The sequence below is a fragment of the Salvelinus alpinus genome, chromosome 5 (assembly GCF_045679555.1).
Source record: "Salvelinus alpinus chromosome 5, SLU_Salpinus.1, whole genome shotgun sequence".
Classification (NCBI taxonomy): Eukaryota; Metazoa; Chordata; class Actinopteri; order Salmoniformes; family Salmonidae; genus Salvelinus; species Salvelinus alpinus.
Window position 1 is genome coordinate 31,023,431 of NC_092090.1, and position 25,913 is coordinate 31,049,343.

Here is a 25,913-nt window from a genome sequence, read left to right on the forward strand (position 1 = left end):
ATGCAAATATAATTTACATGAAAACTGACAACCTTGCAGGATCTTCCTCTCCATCTGCACAAACTTGGCTGCTGTTGCGTTCACACACAGTGGCGGAATGTATGTTGTATGTTATAAGTATGTCACCATCATGTGCACTACTAACAGTTAGAACTAATTGGATGACATTGTTGTGAGTATCATGTTGGTGCTTGAAAAAATGTATGGCTTTCTGAAAACACTACATTAACCGACTCCACAATGCCATGACTCTTTGATGTAAGAGAAACTTCAATTGAAAAGACAGAGTTCTCAATATTTTGTTGAGCAACATATTGATCAGTTTGGAGAGATGGCTGGTTCTACAATGTTTCTTAATGATATCATACACTATTCACTTCGATATCATACACTATCCATATATTTGTATGTTGAACAGGCTGAATGGCACCTTGGACAGCACCCGCTGTAGGTCTGCATGCCTCTGGGGAAGTCACAGAGGATTGCCTGCCCAACCACAGAGAAGAGCCACGCTTGGAGGAGGGAGCAATGGACAAGTAACAAAGTACCTTGCCCGCCACCCGGTTGGTGAAGATAGAGTCCTATTTAGCACAGCAACTCTTAAACCATTGAGAGAGAAGTATCTACTCTACTGGCTGGATTGTTGTCACACTTTCACATTCCCCCTGGTTGGAGGCAGGAGTGAAGCAGAAATCCTGAGTGGCGCAGCAGTCTAAGGCACTGCATCGCAGTGCTAGAGGCTTCACTACAGACCCAGGTTCGATCCCGGGCTGTATCACAACCGGCCATGATCGGGAGTCCCATAGGGCGGCGCACAATTGGCCCAGCGTCGTCCGGATTAGAGGAGGGTTTGGCCGCGGTAGGCCGTCATTGTAAATAACAATTTGTTCTTAACTGACTTTCCTAGTTAAATAAAGGTTCAATTTTTTAAAAGATATAGAAAAGGGTGCATGCCCCAAGTTCCAACTCAACAAATCACAGGACCCACACAAAGTATTATGTAATCAAACAAATAACATCTGACCTGAAAAGGCTAACTAACAAGTTTCATCTGGCATGTAGCATGTAGTTGTTGAAGAAACTGTCCGGTTACACTTTATTTTAGGCCTACAGTATTATTGGTAGAAAGCATATTGTAAAATGATAATAACCTGACAATTAGGCCTATCTAATAATAACTACATTTCAGTCAGTTGGAATTCACTAAAACAAGAATGGTAAGCCTACCATTATATCAGATATTGACCAATTACAACCAAAGGACTAACCTGACATTGTACCACACTCAAAGAAAGGACTGAGGTGGAAATGAATTGATATTTTTTCAATTAATTGTTACACAATTACAAAGGTATTAATTGCAGTATGTTGCCTACTAAAGCTAAAGTGTGACGTTGTGAAATAATTAATATGTAGGTCAGTATTAACATACTGTATTCAGCAGATCGTGTGGCAGGTTGTCCGGCAGGGCGCTTACCGAGTGAGCAAGAAAAAGCGGGCTGCTGGTGGCAGGGAGCAAAGGAAGGAAACGTGAGGAATGGCTGAAAGCTGACTGTGTTTTTCTACAGGAAACAAATCAGGAGAGGGAAACGATAGCTAAAATAAGTCACCAAGTGTTTCCCATTTCGGTTGGAGAATTGTATTGAGGCTTCTTATTTTGTCCACGCACGGATCCGCCTGGTTTTCTGATTTAATGGGACAACGAAAACGGAAAAAGCAAAAGGTGCCAATTTTGTCGTCTGTGTGGACGGTTGCTACTTATTTTTATGGGACCAACACTCCACACGGGATGAATAGGAACAGGAGGACACTTAGTGCGAGGTAAACCGCATTGTTTGAGTAAAGAAAATGTCCCAGATTTGACAGGGGTAGTTAAGGATATATGTTTGGTGGGACTGATGCATTAACATGTTATATCCTTGAAGTGGTCGACTACCTATCAACAAGAATACGCATTCAAGCTTCTTGGACAAGCCATCACAACAGAGCAGTCACATGAAAAGTGGCCTACATGTCCTTATAAGAGAAACACGTAAAGCCATTTTGCTCAGTCTGAACAGAAGAAGAACATGCGCGTGTTTGTCATCTGGATATTTTTGCGGTTGTTTTCACTACGGAATGGTGCGGCTGGTCAAGGACAATCCACTCCGGCTATTTGTTCGTCCTCATGCAGCTGCGACGAGGACGGAGGCGCCGATTGCTCTGGGAAAGGTCTGACCACTGTCCCGACTGGTCTAAGCGCCTTCACCTACTATCTGTAAGTATCAACACATATTGAAACTGTGTAATAAAACACGATTAAACCTAGAATTAATATCTCTCCCTAGTTAGGACGTGTTTGTAACGGTAAGGTCGGCCACTACTTACTCGTCAGTACTGGAGCAAACTTTTGCACAATGGCTGTCAATGAAGCCAAGTAATCGAGTGGGTTTTTACAACTTTGGGCTGTGGATCAGTTATTCAACTGATAACAAACACATTATTGTGGTTGGTATGAGAGAGCAAACACAAAGAATGAAGAACAGCCAGAGGAAAAGTAGCCCATAAAATTAAAGGTTGGTACAGTATATACAGTATTGGCTAGGCTATTTTTTTTATGCAATGGTTGCCAAAATGTTTCATGCTGGTCCAAACTCATTCACTTGCTGACCTTTCCTTGATATGGCCCCTCTTATACCCTAGTATTTTACTCTACTGAAAAGCATACAAGCTATAGCATATTCCTTGGCCTGGCACCTGGACTTTCACTTTCTTAGACTACAGCCACTTATATTTAGGGACATGTGGAATAGTAGCCCATCTGTGTAAAGCAAGAAGGTGGATCTGTCTTCATTTGCTGATTCTTTGGCCTGTCTTGGCTCTGTGGTCTCGACTGACTCCTTGTTGAGATATGAAGGAATAGAACCACAAAGACATCTTGTGCCTGCTGCTGTAAGAAGGCTGAGATTTGATCCAGAACAGGCATTGACAGAGGGAACCTCATGATGTTTTGGTGTATACCTTTAATTTGATCTTCATAATATTGGAGATCAGACATGAACAGATCCCAGAAATACCCGGGCAGAAAGGGGATTGTACCCGCCTGAGACTGTTTATCCTGAATGCTGCTCCACTCACCAACTCACATCATGGCAGAGAAAGTCCCAGGTCACTTAAGGTGTATGCCTATCCCTAAAAGAAAACACTGGACACACTTACCCATCTCAGAGACAGTTGTTGTGGTTGGTATTCTGATATTTCCATTACATATCCTTTACATTTCCATTACATATCCTTTACATATGCATTACATGTCCTTTACAAAGTGATGCAAATTCAAATTCATCTTACAGGGATACACCAGAATTCATCCCAGAGAATTTGTCAGTTCAGTAACACTTTACTGTAATAATTAAGTCTTATTTACTTTCCTTCCAAAGTTTCCTAAGTTGCAAAATTGTGGCTCAAGCAACTTATCAACATGGGGAAAATGTGCCATGTTAAATTATTTGTAGACTATATTTTTAACAAAATAAAATATTTTCTGAATCTTGTTCAGGAACCGCCGAAAGGAAAAAGCTGTTGTGATCAACACAAAATAACAACTAAACCAAAAGCCCTATGACATGGGTCTTTTAGTTAGCCTATAGTTTATTTTTAAGGAATGATCATTGTTTCTATTCCCTGTGATTCCGCCATCATATCTGTCTTTGTCTCTGTACCAAAAAAAAGCGAGTTGCTCTGCACTACCTTACTAGAGAGAAAGAGGAAGAGCATGACTAACTGAGGAGAAACTGAGACTGGGTCTACATAGTTAATACATTTCTGGTTAACTAGCCTTAAAGGTTTCACAATGTCTTAGTTAATGATTAACAGAGCAGCCGCCCAAGAGCGTCAAAGGGTCTATGTGTTATTTATTGAAGGTGGATGAAGGAAATGTGCTTCCTAATGTGGAAAAGAAGGAAGGATCTGACCTTGAGAAGACTACCCTCTGGGCACACACTGGTTGAATCAAAGTTGTTTCCATGTCGTTTCAATGAAATTACGTTGAACCAACGTGAAATAGATGTTGGATTGACGTCTGGACCCGGTGGGTATTGATACAGAACAGTTTCATATCCAAGACTGAATGAGAAATTTAAATATATACAATATCACCATCACCTTTATTTACATAACATAAAAGCTGAGGGGTTGGTTTTATATTTATTTCCACCTAGGTACCTGAACATTACACCACATGGACTGTAAGTACATTTGATTGACTTCTTGAATGCATTAATATCCAGCAGAATTGTAGAAATACACACGCTCTAGAGTTGACCCAATAAACTGCCAATGTAGAGATGTTTTGTGTCAGGTAAAATGAAGAGAAACTGTGGTATTTACCAATGTGTCAACTAAGACACAGTGTAGTGTATGCTGTTATCAAACATCATGATCTTTTCAGACTTGTGTGTAAGTTACCAACATAGCCCCAAATATTGTATTACAATTGCCAAGTCTACTTATTACGGTTGGAAGTGTGGGCGTGAAGGCTTCTTGTGCACCTACACTGAGCAAGGGTTAACCAAATGCTTTGTGACAGCTTTTTAGCTCATAACTTTGTGATATATTCAGTTCAAACCCTCAGAGTATTTGACGGGTTGCCTTAGAGCAATTCCACGCTAACAGAGTGATTTTTCACTTTAAAATGTATGTCAAACAAAAACCAATGATTGCGAACAAATGATACAACTCTATGCACAGGGACTACTTAGCAATTTCCACTGACAATTCTTCAAGTAAATGTTCACTGGACGTTGTCAAAAGTGGTCAATCATTGTTTTTTTTGTTTTTTTGAAATACATTTTAAAGTAAAAAATGTTTGTATGTTACTGAGGAATTCACCCTTAGTGCAGCTGTCTCTCTCTTTCTATTTCTCTCTCTTTGTATTTCTCTCTCTCCCTCTCTCCATTCAATGTCTATTCTCCGTCTCTTAAACTCCCCTTCTTTCCATTCCTTCTGTGTTTTGGTGAGTAGAGAGGTCAGGGGTCATGATGGATTAGTGCGACACAGCGCAGCTGTAGAAAGACTCTTTTTGTCAGAGTTAATGCACAGGGAGGCTGTGCTGAGCTGGTAATGCTCCTTACCGGAAGTGAGCTAATGTTTGTTTAAAGAACTAAACAAAATATGCACCTCCATAATGTTAATTTAATCCCATTTAGCGCTCATCAAAAGTGGAATTACATCCTTAGTACTCTGCTAGAAATATATTTTGGTAACACTTTACATTAGTGTGTCAGCAAACAAACAACTTAATCTATTAATTGGGGTACACATCATCTGCTGTGACGTTTAGTGGCAATTATAAGCTTTTTTGCTCAAACAGCAGAGACAGACAGGGATCAACAAGACAGGCAAATAGTGAAGAGCTTGATAAATTGAGATATGGAAAATTACTGAAGGGAGAGATTAATGGACAGAAAGAAACAGGGAAATTGACACACACACACACACACACACACACACACACACACACACACACACACACACACACACACACACACACACACACACACACACACACACACACACAGATAATGATAGAAGCAGACAGGTCCAGCAGTCTTACAAGAGGCACATTGCAGGCCCTGCTGTTCCCAGAGGTGGGAGAATGGTTTCCCAGAAGGTTGGCTTTGTTTGTGATTTTCCTCCTGCTGTGATTCCATCCAGTACAATCTGCCACCCCATGAATGTACTGAAACTGTTGGACATAGAAGCAGAGAGGAGAATGGAGGGCAGCAGTTCTGTTATGAAGAGAACTAAAAGAAATGGGGCCACAGACATTAACGCCATCTTTTGAAAGTCAGGTTTTTTTGTTGAATTTCTGGCCTTGGAATTCTGGAATATCCTTTTAAATTGGAATAGTTTCAGACAGAGGTATGACTAGACCTGCTCTTGTCCTGCATTTGTAGTTATTTAGAGAGCGTTACTTAAAGTTTTTATTTCATGTGTCGTCATTCTTCAAAATTAGTAACCCATATACTTAGTCACAAAATAATATACAGTACTGTACATTGCCACTCTCGTTGGCAATATCTTACAATACTTTAACATTTATGCATCTGTTGATTTCCATAATCTTACGGAATTTGACACAGATTGGAATTGGCCTGTGCCCTGTTTTATCAGTCCATAAATCAGAGTGTTGGGTTTGCACCAGCCAGCAGCCCAGGGGAAGGTTGGAGAGGTGGGCTGGGGGTTGGAGCTGCCTGCAGCACGTTGGTGTGTACATTACGTTTTTTATTGGCAGCTGAAATTGAGACTCTCCTGCCTGAGGAAAACAGGTGGGGAGAAAGAGAAATAAGTTCTGGAACCCCCCTCACCGTGTACACCAATTTCCCCTCCCACAGTGCATGCCTGCTGCATCTCTGCTAGATACGAGTGACAAAAGAACATCTCAGTCTCTTGAGAGCTTGGTGACTGTGTGTGCGCTCTCGCTCTCATGTGTGCATGCGGGGGGCATGATGGTTTGGGGTAGGAGGGGGTCACTTCTCACATCTCATCTCAATTGAAGTCCTTTCATAGTGTGAACAAGCACAAGTTTAGGGGAGGGAGGGGATAGGGGGACTAATGCCCTCTCACTCACTGGTCCAGCTAGCTCACTCGCCATTGGTGCCCTCTATCCATCTTAAGCTGAATGATACTTTTGTTCATGGTCAGCAGAGGTGAAAGGAGCCAGTCACTGGTTCCCGCTCCCAAACAGGATGACTGCTAGATGGTAGAATGTTTACCTCTCTCTCTCCCTTCCCCCCTCTTGCTCTGTCTCTCTTTCTCTCTCTCCCTCACACAACTCACACTCTCTTTTACTTCTGATCACTTATCTTCCTAATTTTCATCCTATTTTTCCATAGTCCTCTCCAACTCTCTCATCATCACATTCTCTGTCAATCTCTTTTTCTCTTGGTTCGATTCAATGTTGTAAATTGTTATAAAAAACATACATTTGAATAGCAAAATGACAATACGTTTACAACGACAACAACTCCCATACCAATATCAATCACTTCTCTCCCTCTCTGTCTCTCACTGTTTTAGGACTGACATGTTTGCCTTGCAGGCTGGTTGTTTGCACTCTAGCTACAGCAAATCAGTCTCCCCTAGGACCCATGTGGTAAATGCTTGACCTTCTCTGCACTCCCATGGTGGAACACTGCCCGTCTGTGTATACAAAGTGCCCTTGTTCCTTTCCAGCATGGCAGTCAGGGAACCTCAGCCATCTTCCTCAATTCTCACCACCTTCACCTCTTTAATCAATAAGAAACAGCCGGCTGAGAAAATAGTTTCCCCGTTACCTGCATTTTCCCCCACAACTCTGCTGTCATGGGACCAGGGGGCTAAAAAGCCAAAGCATTACTGAGTTTGCTTTACTTCTGAGGTAGTCAATGTTAGCAGCAAGCAGGTGGTTGGGTTGGTGCCCGGTTTGGCTTCTCTACCTCAACAAATGATCTACCGGCAGGATATCGATTTTCATTTAGATTACATTAGCCGGCTAAATAAACACTGCCAAAAGGTATTGAAGAAGTGAAGTTGTCCTCCTTTTGAAGATCACCTTGGGATTCATGGTGCATCTGAACTAAGGCTATGCCTCCTTGAAGCAAGGCCCTTGCAGAGACTACATCAGATACTTTTTACACTTGCCACCTTCTGCGCCCAGAGATCTTCAAAGGAAGGTAACCTTTTTCCCCAAATCTCTATCTTACTTATCTGCCGTTGTCCTGTCTGTCAATCCTTGCTGTTCTTGGCACGGTAGCTTCCCCTCCCTCTCATGGCTCCATGCCAGCCAGTGTCTGATCCGCCCACACACATACCACATATACACGCCTTGGTTTTGGAGTCGCTTTAATTTGAATCTCTTTTTGGTCTGCCTTTGCACTGCTTGGCAATCTTTCCACGTATATTTATCTGTCTGTAATGTGGAGCTCTGTGGTTGTTGTGTGGCTTTGCTGAGGTCCTTGTCTGGTCTGTGGACAAACACCAGTGGCCTGTGTAATTGTGAGGGGGAAGCTAACGCTGAGCTCAGGTTAAAATCATTCTGACCAAGATCCGTTTCGGATCCAAACGTTGTCAATAAATCTGTGAATTGGGGGCATAAACAGTGTGTAGGCCTTCTTTTATTAGCCCAGCACCAAGTCTTTAAGGATGTGCTTATGACCACAAACCTTTCTCAAACCATGATCCAACCATCAGAGACTACTCAATAAGCCACTAAATAACAAGTATAATTTCTTACTTGCCAGAGACTTGAACAGGGTGGACCTCTTTTTGACCCTCTTACCATGGAGAGGTTGTGGTTGGCTTTGAGATAATGCTGAGATAATATATTTATTCTCATCTTGCATCATAGCAGAGATGATGAATTATTGCTTATTTTTTAAATTGTTTAAAAGGTGTAGATTTTGTCTTTGACCCCAAAAGTGATTTAGGAAAGGTATCATGTGTCTTTTAGCTGACATTTTTTTCTGAGTAAAGATGATCTGTATGTCTCTATTTACTTGGATTGGCAGTGAAATCCCAGGGAGTTTTAAAGGTGCTCTGTTGAGACTTGACAACAGCCTCTGCTGCATGCTCCCCATACTTTCCTCTGGATGTGATTAGTGTTTTGAAGGATGTCTTTGTCGCCGATCTCTTTTTTTATGTAGGGAAATCTCGCTTGAGAAGTGAAACATTTGGCAACTCTTGCTGGAAATGTGATTCTTTCGGTTTCCCACCAAGGCTGATATGAGCAAAAAGTGACACCTTTGCATTATTTGATGTCATGTTGACATTTCATACCCTCAAAACAGTGGGCATGTAACTTTTCAGAAAGAGTGCTGTTTTTTCTATATGTGTCACAGCTGTATTTCTATGTAGGATAGGAAGGTCATAGGCAGGTCCCCTGATGACTAAAGCAGCTGGAAGGGAGGGTGACGGCATTCACAGACCACCCTTTCATCCTGTCCCTGTGGCTGCCTGCACTCTTGACCATGGCAGCCAACAGCCTGTGAAAGATGGTTACAGGGTGCGGGTGTAGGGGTGCTGTCAGCAAGACAGAATGTATCCAAAGGAGGGACCACCGGGAAAGCCTTCCAAATAGTGGCCACACAACGCCCCAAGGAGTGTCCGTAGGGGGGGATAAAGAGGGGGGTGGATCAAGGTGGAAGCTCCATTGTACAGAGCCTAGAAGAAATTGGATAAGCTAGGTAACCTGGAGATGGGAAAGATAGATGGCAGGGACGATGAGGGCTTCTGTTGGGGGCCTTTGTAGTTAGAAACGTGGGGGGTGGGAGTGTGGCGGGCGATATTATCCTTTAAGGATCCAAAGTCCTACATGCACACACATGCAAGACGTTGGGGACGGCTGGTAGTGAAATTCAAGATGGACCCTTTTTGGGGGTTTCGCTTCATTATCAAAAGCAGGATGTTTTTTCAGTCCTGTTGTGCTTCAACTCTAACATTTGGTGTCTATGGGCTCCTCTTTGAAACCAATGAAAGGATTCCTAATCAAGATGAGAGTGGTCCAAAGTTAAAAGGTACTCTGTTGAGTTGTTGAACATAAGGGAATGGCTATGGTGTCATACCATTTTTATAGTGTCATACCATACCAGTCTTTTTATACTATAGCCAGTGTAATTTTTATTGGAAGTTGGATGTGCACTAATCTGTAGGCTGCTTTAGGATCCTTCTACAATCAGTTTACAATCTTTACTAAACCTGCCTATATAACAATCTCTCAATTCCTAGAACTTCAGTTGGATTCGATCACAATTTTGCCCATGGTTACTCTATGTATTACATACAGTATAAGTCGGAAGTTTACATACACCTTAGCCAAATACATTTAAACTCAGTTTTTCACAATAACTGACATTTAATCAGAGTAAAAATTCCCTGTCTTATGTCAGTTAGGATCACCACTTTATTTTAAGAATGTGAAATGTCAGAATAATAGTAGAGAGAATTATTTATTTACGCTTTTATTTCTTTCATCACATTCCCAGTGGGTCAGAAGTTTACATACACTTAATTAGTATTTAGTAGCATTGCCTTTAAATTGTTTAACTTGGGTCAAATGTTTCGGGTAGCCTTCCACAAGCTTCCCAGTTCTGTTCTGCCCACACATTTTCTATAGGATTGAGGTCAGGGCTTTGTGATGGCCACTCCAATGCCTTGACTTTGTTGTCCTTAAGCCATTTTGCCACCACTTTGGAAGTATGCTTGGGGTCATTGTCCATTTGGTAGACCCATTTGTGACCAAGCTTTAACTTCCTGACTGATGTCTTGAGATGTTGCTTCAATATATCCACATAATTTTCCTGCCTCATGATGCCATCTATTTTGTGAAGTGCACCAGTCCCTCCTGCAGCAAAGCACCCCCACAACATGATGCTGCCACCCCCGTTCTTCACGGTTGGGATGGTGTTCTTCGGCTTGCAAGCCTCCCCCTTTTTCCTCCAAACATAACGATGGTCATTATGGCCAAACAGTTCTATTTTTGTTTCCTCAGACCAAAGGACATTGCTCCAAAAAGTTCGATCTTTGTCCCCATGTGCAGTTGCAAACTGTAGTCTAGCTTTTTTATGGTGATTTTGGAGCAATGGCTTCTTCCTTGCTGAGCAGCCTTTCAGGTTATGTCGATATAGGACTCGTTTTACTGTGGATATAGATACTTTTGTACCCGTTTCCTCCAGCATCTTCACAAGGTCCTTTGCTGTTGTTCTGGGATTGATTTGCACTTTTCGCAACAAAGTACGTTCATCTCTAGGAGACAGAACACATCTCCTTCCTGAGCGGTATGACGGCTGCGTGGTCCCATGGTGTTTATACTTGCATACTATTGTTTGTACAGATGAACATGGTACCTTCAGGCGTTTGGAAATTGAAGGTACACCTTCAATTGACTCAAATGATGTCAAATAGCCTATCCAAAGCTTCTGTAGCCATGACATCATTTTCTGGCACAGTAAACTTAGTGTATGTAAACTTCTGACCCACTGGAATTGTGATACAGTGAAATAATCTGTTTGCAAACAATTGTTGGAAAGATTACTTGTGTCATGCACAAAGTAGATGTCCTAACCAACTTGCCAAACTGTAGTTTGCTAACAAGAAATTTGTGGAGTGGTTGAAAAACGAGTTTTAATGACTCCAACCTAAGTGTATGTAAACTTCCGACTTCAACTGTATGTAAGTCACATACTGAATTAGTCAGGTGGGGAAGAAACGTGAGTGCTGTCTGCATAGCTGTCGTGCTGCTACACGCCTGTCTTTCTCTGCAGTGAGTTGGAAACGTGAACATCCCTTGGGCAATACGAGGAGGGTTTTTTCAAGGGTTTACAGTATTGCTGGGGACCTGTTTTGGCCCAAATGAATCATTATGCTGCTGGGGAAGATGACAGTACTTTCCCTCTACCAATCTACATTACATGAAAACCAATGTAACCGTATTGAAAGCATGCTTCTGAGCAGTTACTTACTAGTTATGCCTCCAAAAAGATACATTTGTTACACACTACCATGGCATCAAACATTATGTACTATTTCTGCAATTCTCTGTTGTTGCATCTTTAGGAGTATAAATCCACCTTGATTGTTTGAGATTTTAATTGGAATCAGGGCTGTGTTCTGTTTCTAACCTGAGAGAAATACTGATCCACTCATGACACTTGTTGTTTGGTTCCACAGTGACATCAGCATGAATAACATCACAGAGCTCCCGGCATTTGTCTTCAAGAACTTCCCCTATCTAGAAGAACTGTGAGTATTCATCTTTTCTAGTACATTACCCACTACAGTTTTTGTCACATGCATATGATAATCAGTGGTTTTCAACCACAACAGACCAGTTGTATTATGTGTTTGATCATCAAGTTGCTCAGCAAGATATAAAGAACCCTGTAGTTTCTCTTACACCAAAGAGTCATGCCATTATAGTCGGCTAAGTTGCAGTGTTTTTAGAAAGGGCAAGTTATACCATGATAGCTATCAAAAAGTACCATGACTATACTACGTAGGATTCCAGAGAACATGTATGTGAGATGCATCACATTCTTTCTTTCATTGTGTTTTCTTTGAGAATTTGCAGGGTGGCAACCGCATGTCTCAGTTCTGGGACCCATTCAATGAGCATATCTAATCTTTGTCATTTTTTTACTCTTGAAATACCCCTCTGTCTGGTTCAGAGCTGGAAGTAAGGATAAGATCTGTCTACCTGATATCAGGTAACATGTAACCCTGAGAATGCAAAATGACCTGCTAACATTATTCTGCACCCATTGCTGCTTCTGTGCCCATGTTATTTTAGCCTGTGTGTGTCTATCATCTCGAACCAGTCTTCACTCCCTTCTTTTCCGAACACTAGGCCTACTTCATCTGCTTTGTCAAAGGGCAATTTACTTTTCATCGCATTGTAAGTGGAGGAATGCCAGGCAGGAAGGAAGAAGGCAAAACAATGGTTTCCATGACAACCTGACTAAAAACGCACCCTCGCTGCACTCTACCACTCAACATTACCTTTCAGGCAGGGACAGGGGTCTCTGCCCAGTGTCAAATATACTTAGTGAAACCTGTTCTCTAGGTTCCATCCTGCTCTGTAGCTGAGCAGTAGGCTTGGGAGATACCGTATACCAGGGTATTTTTCGAAATACTTACAGTATCATTTTCAATACTTAAAAAAAAAAATGGGATCCGTGCTACGCCACTGCTTTTAACTATAAGTTAAGTATAACTATAAGAAATCTAAGATGTGTCAAAATCAACTATATCAGGCTGAGGGCCCCAGCTACGCATTTGATTTCCTAACTGGCTTGTTAAGTGGCTAGATGTCAAGATCAAGCTTCTTGGTTATAGCAGAGACATTCATTTCCCTCCTGGATCAGGATCCCTGTTGCCTAAATTGTTCTGTGCCCCAAAAAAACTAAACAAAAAACTAGTTTTGTTTTGTTTGAATTAGCTCCCATTGTGTGCACTGCCAGTAATACCATATACCCCGGTATGGTACAGAAACGTTATCTCGTGATGAAAATCGGGATACCGCCCAACCCTACTGAGCAGCACTGTAGGGCCTAGCAGTTATATTCATGCTTCGGAATGCTTTTTTGTTGACAGCTGTCTATAGTTTTTAATTTGTGTTTGTTTAGCCTTATCCTTGAAACAAATCATAAGGTTTCATTGAGTGAACTGAGCGGATGGCCCTGTAGCCCGGGGTGGTGGTGTGTCACTGAACCACAGCTCCAGCCCTGAGGGCTGACAGAGAGAGGGGGACATGCCCAGAGAGGAACATTCCCTCTCTGATAGTCACGTAACCCTCCTTCATACACACCTCCCATCCTGAACAAAGCACAACACAGACTAGCTACCATGCTGACCGATAAAGAGATGTAGGGGAGTCTTCCCCCTCAATTTGTGTTTGAGTGCTTGTGTATTTGTCTGTGTCTCTGCACACATTTGTCTCCCCGAGTGTGTGTTCCAAATCTCTTCACCTTCTGATGTTGAAGTGTATGTTGTCTACCAGTGAGTTTCTTAGTGAAATAGAATGGTTGTGGGAGTGGTGCTACAGAAGGGAAGGATTTAGTCTTTCCTCAACAAGGCTTAGCACATTCTTCTGCCTTCATCAAAGCCTAGGGGGACGTGTTCTGAATTTGTTGAGAGAAAGGGAATGGGTGGGGAGGTTCTTCACCCTGAAATGTGAAGGATGTCCTAGCAATTTGTTAGCAGGCCTGTGTGTGGTGGCTGGGCCGTAGACATGTGGGCGTTGACCAGCTCCAAGGCTGTGGACGTAAAGTTTACAGTACCTTATAAATCTGGCAGACACACTAACCAATTTGCACATAAATCCTACTCTGCTTTCAAACCCGAAGCTGTGTTACTTGAGTCCTAGATTAATAATAAATAATTGTCAGTAGTTGCAGTTGCCGCAAACTTAGTGCAATAGAGTCAAGGAGTAGGCTTGATTTATGCATGAAACTGGCCCATTTGACTACAAGTACTTCAACAGTTCATTTACTGCTGGGAAACAATGAAAATGCTGTCAAAAGGAAACAATTCAGTCAATGAATAGTTGACAAAGACACATGAAGCCAAATTGATTTGGGTGTTTGATGGTGAAGCGTGTCCTGTGGAATCCACTGGAAGGCAATCATTTGGTTTGAGCCAGAGTCAATTTGAAGAGCATGTACCATTATATAGCCTTCCAATTCCTAACCATGTTTGTCAACCACAACAAATATGTGATTTTAAACATGGTCTGCCATTGGATCACAGTGGAAGTCTGCCACTAGCGTTTGTGTGTTTAGACTAGAGACCCTGTCATATGATGCTGTCTGGTTGTTATATGATGGACTGTGTTCGACATCTCTGAAAGTGTGTCCCCGAGTAGGCCCCAGTAAGGGGTGCGTTGTGGGGTTGTATTAGGGCATGGTGGGAGTTGTTACTCAGATTCCCCAGGCTCTCAGGCTCACACCCAGCAGCTATTGGCTGCAGGGGAATCTAACGCCACCCAGCTCAAGTTGCAGAGGGTGATAAATCTGGTGCTAATCTCCCAGGCCAGATTTGGTGGAACTATGAGTCCCTGACAACCCGCCCCCACATGATTATTCACACTGCCAGTTCTTCCTGATACCCTGGCTGGAAGGGAAGGGGAGGCAGTCCAGACCCAGGAGGGGAAACCCAGGCCCAGTCCTAATGTGTCCACTCTCTCCCCAGAGTGTCTGGTGAAGTGACAACATGCCGTCGCACTGACACGTCTCTCTGGCACCCCAGGCGTTATGTTATGTTATGCTATGCCTGATAACACAAACTGGAGCCTGTGAGGTGTTTTCATTCGTTTTTTTGGTCGATGACTTTCAATCTTGAATGTATTAACATTTCAAAGTGAAGCTGTTAAATTGAAAGCTTTGAAAGTTGTACCAACAACATATAGATTACTGTACGAATCCTCGTTTAGCTTTCGATGCAATTATGAATTGATCACCATCTTTTTCTCTCCCTCTTCCTCTCTCTCTCTTTCTCTCTCTTCGTCTCTCTCTCTACCTCAGACGACTGGCAGGAAATGACCTCTCATTCATCCACCCTGACGCTCTGTCTGGACTACATCAGCTCAAAGTCCTGTAAGTGTGCCGCTCATTGGTCCTACACACACTTACAACACGCACACACAGACAAACACTCATATAATACCTGTATGTTCTGTGACTGTACATTGAGCCAAGGGTTCAAAGACCAGTACTAGTGAGTGCTCGGGCACAACCCACACAAAATCAAACACACAGACATTCACACGCACACACCTGTAAATAAAATTGGTGAATGAAATACAGGTGAATGAAATAAAACAGAGGTGTTCACTTCCTTCCCAACGAGCGGTGGTCATGTGACGTGTGTGAAGAGGCAGGAAACCAGAGGGCCTGTTCCCCTGGGCCCTAGCCTGCTTTGACGACAGAGACTACTGATAGTAGAGAGGAAGGGAGATAGTCACCATAACCACATCTGTGTCCAGAAGATACTAGGATCCACAGACAGATACTAATGCTCATCACTACATGGTCAAGTACTCACATCCCACATAAAAAAATAAAATTGTACTATGGAATACTACAGTACTTACTATATAATTCTGTAGTATACTGTAGAATTCTATACTACACATTGTAGTATCCCTTGATCATGTGTAGTACTAGTAGTATATAATTTTGTAGTATACTGTAGAATACTATAGTAAATACTCCAGAATTATCCACAAAACACTAGTAAATACTGATGAAATGTCAGTCCGCCCAAACTTTTTTTTACTATAGTAAATATTACAGTATTTAATTTGCATATACCCTGCCCATTCCCCTCCCCATATCCCAATTTGTGCCACCTGTAAGTGAGAAACATACATGTCAAGGATAGACCATTTACACTGAGTGGACAAAACATTTCCATGACAAAGACTGACCAGGTAAATCCAAGTTAGGATCCCTTATAGATGTCACTTGTTAAATCCACTTCAATCAGTGTAGATGACATTGCACCAATGTGTACCTAACCATCAATGCCTTTCTTAAAATCAATACACAAGTATATATTTTTAAACCTGCATATTTAGTTAATATTGCCTGCTAACATTCATTTATTTTAACTAGGGAAATTGTGTCACTTTTCTTGCGTTCTGTGCAAGCAGAGTCAGGATATATACAGCAGTTTGGGCCGCCTGGCTCGTTGCGAACTGTGTGAAGACTATTTCTTCCTAACAAAGACCGTAATTAATTTGCCAGAATTTGCCAGAATTATGACATAACATTGAAGGTTGTGCAATGTAACAGCAATATTTAGACTTATGGATGCCACCCGTTAGATAAAATACGAAACGGTTCCGTATTTCACTGAAAGAATAAACGTTTTGTTTTCGAAATGATAGTTTCTGGATTTGACCATATTAATGATCTAAAGCTCGTATTTCTGTGTGTTATTATATTATAATTAAGTCTATGATTTGATAGAGCAGTCTGACTGAGCGGTGGTAGGCAGCAGCAGGCTCGTAAGCATTCATTCAAACAGCACTTTCGTGCATTTGCCAGCAGCTCTTCGCTGTGCTTCAAGCATTGCGCTGTTTATGACTTCAAGCCTATCAACTCCCGAGATTAGGCTGGCAATACTAAAGTACCTATTAGAACATCCAATAGTCAAAGGTATATGAAATACAAATGGTATAGAGAGAAATAGTCCTATAATAACTACAACCTAAAACTTCTTACCTGGGAATATTGAAGACTCATGTTAAAAGGAACCACCAGCTTTCATATGTTCTCATGTTCTGAGCAAGAAACTTAAACGTTAGCTTTCTTACATGGCACATATTGCACTTTTACTTTCTTCTCCAACACTTTGTTGATTTTATTGATGTATTATATTAAGTTAAAATAAGTGGTCATTCAGTATTGTTGTAATTGTCATTATTACATATATATATATATAAATTGGCTGATTAATCGGTATCGGCTTTTTTGGGTCCTCCAATAATCGGTTTTTGGCGTTGAAAAATCATAATCGGTTGACCTCTAATAGATAATAAAACAAAAATACTTTAGTAAATACTACAGTAATGACCGCAAAAACACTACAGTAAATACTACAGTATCCTACAGTCCGCAAAAACAATACAGTAATTACTATAGTATATACTATTATTTTTTTACTACAGTATACTGTAAAAACTACAGTAAATACTACAGTATTCAATGTAGTGTTTTTGCGGACTTCAGTCTGCAAAAACAATACAGTGAGTAAAGTTTGCAAAAACACTACAGTGAATACTATACTATTCCTACCATAGTATACACTATAGTATTTTTTCATATGGGATATGCATGCAGACACAAATGTGTGTGCTCAGAGACACACACAACCTCCCCACAGTCAAGTATACTGTAATGCATGCTGTACACTCTACTTCACCCTGAACCCATACACAAGCGTATGAAACAAAGCCTGAGGTGCTAGTTAGAGTCAATGACTTTGACTCTTTACAGAGATAAGAGGCTGAGGCTGCAACACTTTGTGATCCTTTTGTGTTCATTTACATTTTAGTCATTTAGCAGACGCTCTTATCCAGAGCGACTTACTAGTAGTTAGTGCATACATTTTCATACTGTGTTCACACTTTAACTTGATACAGAGCTGATCTTCTCATTCTCGTACGCACCACATGACTGCTGGTTGCATCACTAGCCGGCTACCACCCGGTTACTCAACCCTGCACCTTAGAGGCTGTTGCCTTATATACATAGACATGGAATCACTGGTCGCTTTAATAATGGAACACTAGTCACTTTAATAATGTTTACATACTGCTTTACTCATTTCATATGTAAATACTGTATTCTATTCTACTGTATTTTAGTCAATGCCACTCTGACATTGCTCATCCTAATATTTATATATTTCTTAATTCTATTCTTTTACTTTTAGATTTGTGTATTGTTGTGAATTGTTAGATATTACTGCACTGTTGGAGCTAGGAACACAAGCATTTCACTACACCCGCAATAACATCTGCTAAATATGTGTATGTGACCAATAAAATTTTATTTGATTTGGTTGTACAGAAATTGTAATGAGGAGGCATGTTGGTGCGACCACAGTTCAGGTTATAAAACTGTGTTTTCTCCCTCAGGATGTTGCAGAATAACCAGCTGAAGACTGTTCCAAGTACAGCTATAAAGAACCTCTACTCTCTACAGTCTCTGTGAGTCCCCCTATCTCTTCACCCATCTGGAATTACACGACTATGCACACACACACATACACACACACACACCCTTTAGAGACTTGAAATGGCAAAACTGCTCAAATGGACATCGTAAGCTTAATCATGACATTTACAATGGGAAGCATTCACTCTACAATCCAATTGACCTATGCACTTCCTCTAGACTGGCCTGCATCATTGCACTAACCTTTACACAGCTCACACATAACCATCTGGTTGCCATGCTGTCTTTACCCCCCACCACGTTGCATTTACCAACAGTGAGACATCATCTATTTATTTATGTGATTGGTTTTTGCCTGTATGGGTTTGAAAGGGATGTGTGTGGGTTGTTATGTTTCCCAGACACTGCAGGGCTCTACAGTGCGGCCATTTTAATTATTGCTGTGCGACCTGGAATTTGAATTTAGTCACCAATGTGCTTAGAAAAATAAAGGATTCTAGATTTAATACCTCAAATCTTTTTCATTGTGCTCCTAAATGTCTTTGTGTCCACCTACTTTTTTCAACTTAGGCGCGTGCACATGTGCTCCTTGTAAAAATGGTTTGCATAGAGCCCTGCACTGGTTTCCAAATCCCCAGCTCCTCAGCGTCTCTTTCCTTTGACTTTAACTTAGTGACTCTCTGTGACTACTGCATGTCACTCTCTGAGGGACTATGACTGAGCATTACTCCATCTTTGTTTCCCTGTGCCTCTTTTGACTCTGACTGTGAATAGTGTAGGATGAGATCCAGCTGGAAGCCTGGTCCGGGACGTGCTGAAAATCCAGCTTTCTGCCATTTATCACCTCTCCAGATCCTTTCCCTCAGTCCCACGTTTTCCCTCTCTTTTTTCCTTCTCTTTTTTTGCACAAGTTTTTTTCTCTTAGGGGCTAAGGTCTGTAGCTGAAGTAATATGTTTTGGCAGAGCCTAGCTGGGTTTGTATAATGCTTTTGAGAGTTAGATGTCAATCATAGTGCCTTTCTACTTCCAACACAGACTCGTAGGGAATGTAGAGGGAGAGAGAGATATGGAGTCATGGAGGTGGAAAGAGAGCGAGGGAAGAGGAGAGGGAAACTTAGAGGGAGTCTGTGAAGGGAAGAGCAGAATTACAAAGGGATAGAGCTTTTGTTTGCGAGGGAGAGAGTGAATGTTGTGATATCAGCATTAAGGAGCAGGTTTCATGAATGAGGAACAGAATGTTCAGCACCAGCCAAATACAAAACTAGTAGAAACCTTGATTGTAGAACAAAGCTATTTAAAACCTTTTGTTTGTAGTTCTCACCAGAACAGTCTAAATAGTTAGAAATAAATGCAGACTATTCAGAAGAAGAATAAAATTCAAATTTTTATAGTAACGCCATACTTACTATACATACGTTATAATTTGGTAGGCTATCCAATGGCTCATTCAAATATTTGCAGTTGATAAGAGGGCAATGGAAAGCTGTTAAAAATGGAAGACCATAGTGTAATGTTTTTCTACTGAGGCAATAGAAGTACCTCATAAATACCATTCCTTACATGGCCCTTGATTCTCTCTCTCTCTCTCGTTATGTGCTGTATCAATATGAGATGTCCTCAATGTGAGAATGTTCATGGTGGTGAATGTATGACAGGATTCACACATTGGTGTGACATAACTAGTAAGATAAAGGTTTCTAAAATCTCTTTTCCCCCCCTCCCTCTGCAGACGTCTGGATGCCAACCACATCACGACGGTGCCTGAGGATAGCTTTGAGGGCCTGCAGCAGCTCCGCCACCTCTGGCTGGATGACAACAGCCTGACTGAGGTCCCAGTGGGCCCCATGAGACACCAGGCTAACCTGCAGGCTCTCACCCTGGCACTCAACCGCATCACCCACATCCCCAACAATGCCTTTGCCAACCTCTCCAGTCTGGTGGTGCTGTGAGTGCTGCAGATCTATCTATTCCAGACCTGGGTTCAAATACTATTTGAATCTTTCAAATACATTTAGCGTTTGCTCTAGTTTCTCTGGAGTGCAAGAGGGGCAGGGTTTGGACTCCTTGTGATTATTCTATTGGTTCCATTGTGTCAGGCAATCTCAGTAAACTCAAGATAGTATTTAAACCCATGTCTGATCTTGGTGCTGTTCTGGATCTGTTCTGTGCTCCTTCCCATAGGGGAGAGTTTGGGGGGGTTCAACTCATTGGTAGTATACTGTAGATTCAGATGTAGCACAGACATTAGATATTTCTGGTGGAGATTTACATCTGTTGGAAGAAGAAGAAAATGTAGAATCATGGGTAATAGAACAATCTCCACTTTTATTATGAAAGACAGTTATTTTTAAACAGTGTCAAAGGAACAAACCATCAGATTACACTTCTCTACCATTCAAACATTGCAGATGTTCAAATCCATTCCACTCCAAGTCAAATGAAATCCTTAGTTAAATATATCAATATACTGTATGAAGCCATCACTTCAAACACAAATGCACCCATGCACACATGTGCACGCGCTCCTTGTGCACACATACACAATAAAAATGCTATTGCTGCAGGGCCCAGTTGGAGGGAAATAGGACAGCTGTGACCCTAGTGGCTGGCAAGAATAAACAGGAAGAAAATATCTTGAATCCATCAGCCTTCGACACACCAGCACTCACAATGATACCTGACTTACCAATCACTGTGGTCTCTGGTGATAGCTGCAGAGGACATTTACCTTATGAATAGTTTGAATTGGGTCTTACTATCAGGCAGGGAGTGTGGGAGATGTGAAAAGTGCTGTGTTGTTCATCCACAAAGGATGGGATGCCATTTGGCAGATTGAGCATTTTGTTTTATGTGTGTTGTATGTCACTAAGAATAGCTATATTATATCCTGCTTAAAAACCCAGACGGACTCCTATTAAAACCTCCCTGCATGTTCAATCACATAGACTAGATATCCTATACATGTTCCTTCTGTTGTTCAATGTCCGTTTTGGCTCGTCTGCAACAGCGAAGTCTATTTTGAGCCGGGAATGGAATATAAATATATTCTTTATCTTCCAGGCATCTGCATAATAACAGAATTAAGGAGATTGGGGAGAGCTGCTTCACAGGGCTAGAGAACCTAGAGACGCTGTAAGTACATTTGAATACAAACTCATTAACAGTGTGTATGAGCCAACCCCCCCCCCCCCCCCCAGAAAAACACACACACACACACACCCAGAGCAGCTGGGACGTCAGTGTGTCCACTTCCTCCTGTAATTGCTCCAGGATAAATGGAGCGGAGTCCATGATGGCTATCTGCACTACCCTCCCATTGTTCGCTTCCTCCTGCGTCGCCAGCCTGAACAGTGACACAACATCTTTAGTCCGGAGAGGACAGAGACATTCTGACCTATGGTTTAACAGCAGCCATATTAGACGTACCATGGCTGTTACAATTATTTTTGCGGTGTCACACTCACTCACAACGTTGACACTGATAAAGCATAAAGAGAATTGTCTTACTTACCATAGGAGCCTACCTTATATGTGAGCACTCCAGTCTGTCATGGGAACTACAGTACACTTGGCTATTCGTGAACACTGGATATCCCTTCAAGATAATGTTTTATAGTGTATTACCTGAAACTGGAAGATCAATATTTTACTATCGTTAAGGTGACCGTATGTTTGCACAGCACTGCTAGTGGATGGTTACAGTATGATTGAGTGTGCTGTGGTGTGTGGTGTAATGATTATGAAACTCCCTGCTCCTTTTGGCTCCTCAGGGATCTTAACTTCAACAACCTGATGACCTTCCCAGAAGCAATCCAGGCACTGCCCAAACTGAAGGAGCTGTGAGTACTGTCCCATGACAAACACATGCACACACACACACAGTCACAAATGGAAGCACACACACACCGATACCGACACACACACACACACACACACACACACACACACACACACACACACACACACACACACACACACACACACACACACACACATACAGGGATGCACATGCGTACACAGATTCCTTAGTGAGATTTTTAAAATCTGAAACGTCAACTTTGAGTGATTAGGTTGTTTAGTCAGTAAGCGGCATGTGGCCTAGAGGTGATATCATTTTCTGGTTGCGTGCAGGCTGCAGTGTTTTTGTAGAAATGTGAGCTGTTGATGTGTCTCGGTGGAACTGTGAACCTTGGCAGGGGGAGCTGAGAGATTAATGATGGGTTCTGACTAGTGCCCCCAAGAATACACTCCTCTATCTGTTTTCCTTACCTTTGTTGCTCTCCTCTCCTATCTGTGTCAGCGGTAGTAAAGAGAGAAGCTGTCTTAATGTTCCTGTACAATGGTTTCTTGATTCCTTGAACTTGTGATGGATATAAGGGACATGTCTACTAGATAAAAGACGCAGGCACGTTAGGTACATTACCTGGCCTTTGTTTTCACAGTGTCACTGGGACATCTTGAACAATAGATCATGACTTCACAGCGTTTCATGTGGACAGTCACAACTGTTCTCTAGATGGTGTCCTTTCATATTTCTGATGGAAAAACAATATTGAACAGATATGGAATTTACCATGTTTTATGACAGCAGTATAGATTAATTAGCAATAAAACCTTCAGTCAAATAATTGACACACATTAGATTGAAAGATGCCATCTAATGGTGAAAACTGGAATTAGCCACATTAAGTGCAGAAATCAGGAAGCTGTAGCACACATGCGTACAGAATTAGTCGTCATTTACATATTGGCAACTATAACAGTTTACTTAATTTGGACCCATCTGTTTTCCAAATCACAATTTGTATCTTCTTCTCGTTCAGCTCTTGCAACTGTATCGTTGCACATTTAATATTCCACCTTCATCCCAAAGATTGTGGTTAGAATAATTTTCACTGTGTATATTTTCATTTTCCTCCAGTGGATTTCACAGCAACGACATAGCAGCCATACCTGAGGGAGCCTTCCACAAGAACCCTTTGCTCCGCACCATGTAAGACAATACTTCAAAGGCAGTCCTACTGTCAACAAATACTATAGAATAGAACCTTAAGCCTTCACACATTCATGTACTAGCACAGTGTTCCCCAACTCCAGTCCTCCAGTACCTCCAACTGCACACATTTTGGTTGTAGCTCCAGACAAACTCACCTGATTCAACTCATTGAGTGCTTGATGATTAGTTGACCAGTTGAATCAGGTCTGCTTGTCCGGGGCTACAAAATATGTGTACTGTTGGGGGTAGTCCAAGACTGGAGTTGGGAAACACTGTACTAGCATGTACAGTTTATCATATTTACACACATAACTGACTCAGTGACTGACTGACAGCACCAAGCTTGTCATATAGTGACTGGCTTGACAGCACCAAGCTGGGAATATAGAGACTAACTGACAGCACCAAGCTGGTAATATAGTGACTGACTGACTGACTGACAGCAGCAAGCTGGTAACATAGTGACTGACTGACAGCACCAATCTGGTAATATAGTGACTGACTGACAGCACCAAGCTGGTAATATAGTGACTAACTGACAGCACCAAGCTGGTAATATAGTGACTGACTGACAGCACCAAGCTGGTAATATAGTGACTAACTGAAAGCAGCAAGCTGGTAATATAGTGACTGACTGACAGCAGCAAGCTGGTAATATAGTGACTGACTGACAGCACCACGCTGATAATATAGTGACTGACTGACTGACTGACTGACTGACTGACTGACTGACTGACAGCAGCAAGCTGGTAATATAGTGACTGACTGACAGCACCACGCTGGTAATATAGTGATTGACTGACAGCACCAAGCTGGTAATATAGTGACTAACTGAAAGCAGCAAGCTGGTAATATAGTGATTGACTGACAGCACCAAGCTGGTAATATAGTGACTGACTGACAGCACCACGCTGGTAATATAGTGATTGACTGACAGCACCAAGCTGGTAATATAGTGACTGACTGACAGCATCAAGCTGGTAATATAGTGACTGACTGACTGACAGCACCACGCTAGTAATATAGTGACTGACTGACAGCACCAAGCTGGTAATATAGTGACTAACTGAAAGCAGCAAGCTTGTAATATAGTGACTGACTGACTGACAGCACCACGCTGGTAATATAGTGACTGACTGACAGCACCAAGCTGGTAATATAGTGACTGACTGAAAGCAGCAAGCTGGTAACATAGTGACTGACTGACAGCACCAAGCTGGTAATATAGTGACTAACTGACTGACAGCACCACGCTGGTAATATAGTGACTGACTGACAGCACCAAGCTGGTAATATAGTGACTGACTGAAAGCAGCAAGCTGGTAATATAGTGACTGACTGACAGCACCAAGCTGGTAATATAGTGACTGACTGAAAGCAGCAAGCTTGTAATATAGTGACTGACTGACTGACAGCACCACGCTGGTAATATAGTGACTGACTGACAGCACCAAGCTGGTAATATAGTGACTGACTGAAAGCAGCAAGCTGGTAATATAGTGACTGACTGACAGCACCAAGCTGGTAATATAGTGACTGACTGACAGCACCAAGCTGGTAATATAGTGACTGACTGACAGCAGCAAGCTGGTAATATAGTGACTGACTGACAGCACCAAGCTGGTAATATAGTGACTGACTGACTGACAGCACCACGCTGGTAATATAGTAACTGACTGACTGACAGCACCACGCTGGTAATATAGTGACTGACTGACAGCACCAAGCTTGTAATATAGTGACTGACTGACTGACTGACAGCAGCAAGCTGGTAATATAGTAACTGACTGACAGCACCACGCTGGTAATATAGTGACTGACTGACTGACTGACTGACAGCAGCAAGCTGGTAATATAGTGACTGACTGACAGCAGCAAGCTGGTAATATAGTAACTGACTGACAGCATCAAGCTGGTAATATAGTGACTGATTGACTGACAGCACCACACTGGTAATATAGTGACTGACTGACAGCACCAAGCTGGTAATATAGTAACTGACTGACAGCACCAAGCTGGTAATATAGTGACTGACTGACAGCACCAAGCTGGTAATATAGTAACTGACTGACAGCACCAAGCTTGTAATATAGTGACTGACTGACAGCACCAAGCTTGTAATATAGTGACTGATTGACTGACAGCACCACGCTGGTAATATAGTGACTGATTGACTGACAGCACCACGCTGGTAATATAGTGACTGACTGACAGCACCAAGCTGGTAATATAGTAACTGACTGACAGCACCAAGCTTGTAATATAGTGACTGACTGACGACAGCACCACGCTGGTAATATAGTGACTGACTGACTGACAGCACCACGCTGATAATATACTGACTGACTGACTGACTGACTGACTGACTGACTGACTGACTGACTGACTGACTGACAGCAGCAAGCTGGTAATATAGTGACTGACTGACAGCACCACGCTGGTAATATAGTGATTGACTGACAGCACCAAGCTGGTAATATAGTGACTAACTGAAAGCAGCAAGCTGGTAATATAGTGATTGACTGACAGCACCAAGCTGGTAATATAGTGACTGACTGACAGCACCACGCTGGTAATATAGTGATTGACTGACAGCACCAAGCTGGTAATATAGTGACTGACTGACATCATCAAGCTGGTAATATAGTGACTGACTGACTGACAGCACCACGCTAGTAATATAGTGACTGACTGACAGCACCAAGCTGGTAATATAGTGA

The 25,913-nt window shown here is 42.0% G+C and overlaps 1 protein-coding gene across 2 annotated transcripts in view; it reads left to right on the plus strand.

Moving 5' to 3' along the window:
* The first annotated feature begins 1,452 nt into the window (after nt 1-1,452).
* Nucleotides 1,453-25,913, plus strand: part of LOC139575908 (leucine-rich repeat-containing G-protein coupled receptor 4-like) — a 40,062-nt gene continuing 15,601 nt past the window's right edge. For both annotated transcript variants that reach the window (XM_071401346.1, XM_071401348.1), the window contains exons 1-8: nt 1,453-2,257; nt 11,686-11,757; nt 15,036-15,107; nt 18,158-18,229; nt 19,927-20,142; nt 21,258-21,329; nt 21,968-22,036; nt 23,119-23,190. In XM_071401346.1, coding sequence (XP_071257447.1) covers nt 2,070-2,257; nt 11,686-11,757; nt 15,036-15,107; nt 18,158-18,229; nt 19,927-20,142; nt 21,258-21,329; nt 21,968-22,036; nt 23,119-23,190 — 833 coding nt within the window. In that variant the 5' untranslated portion in view covers nt 1,453-2,069. The remainder of the gene's footprint in view (nt 2,258-11,685; nt 11,758-15,035; nt 15,108-18,157; nt 18,230-19,926; nt 20,143-21,257; nt 21,330-21,967; nt 22,037-23,118; nt 23,191-25,913) is intronic.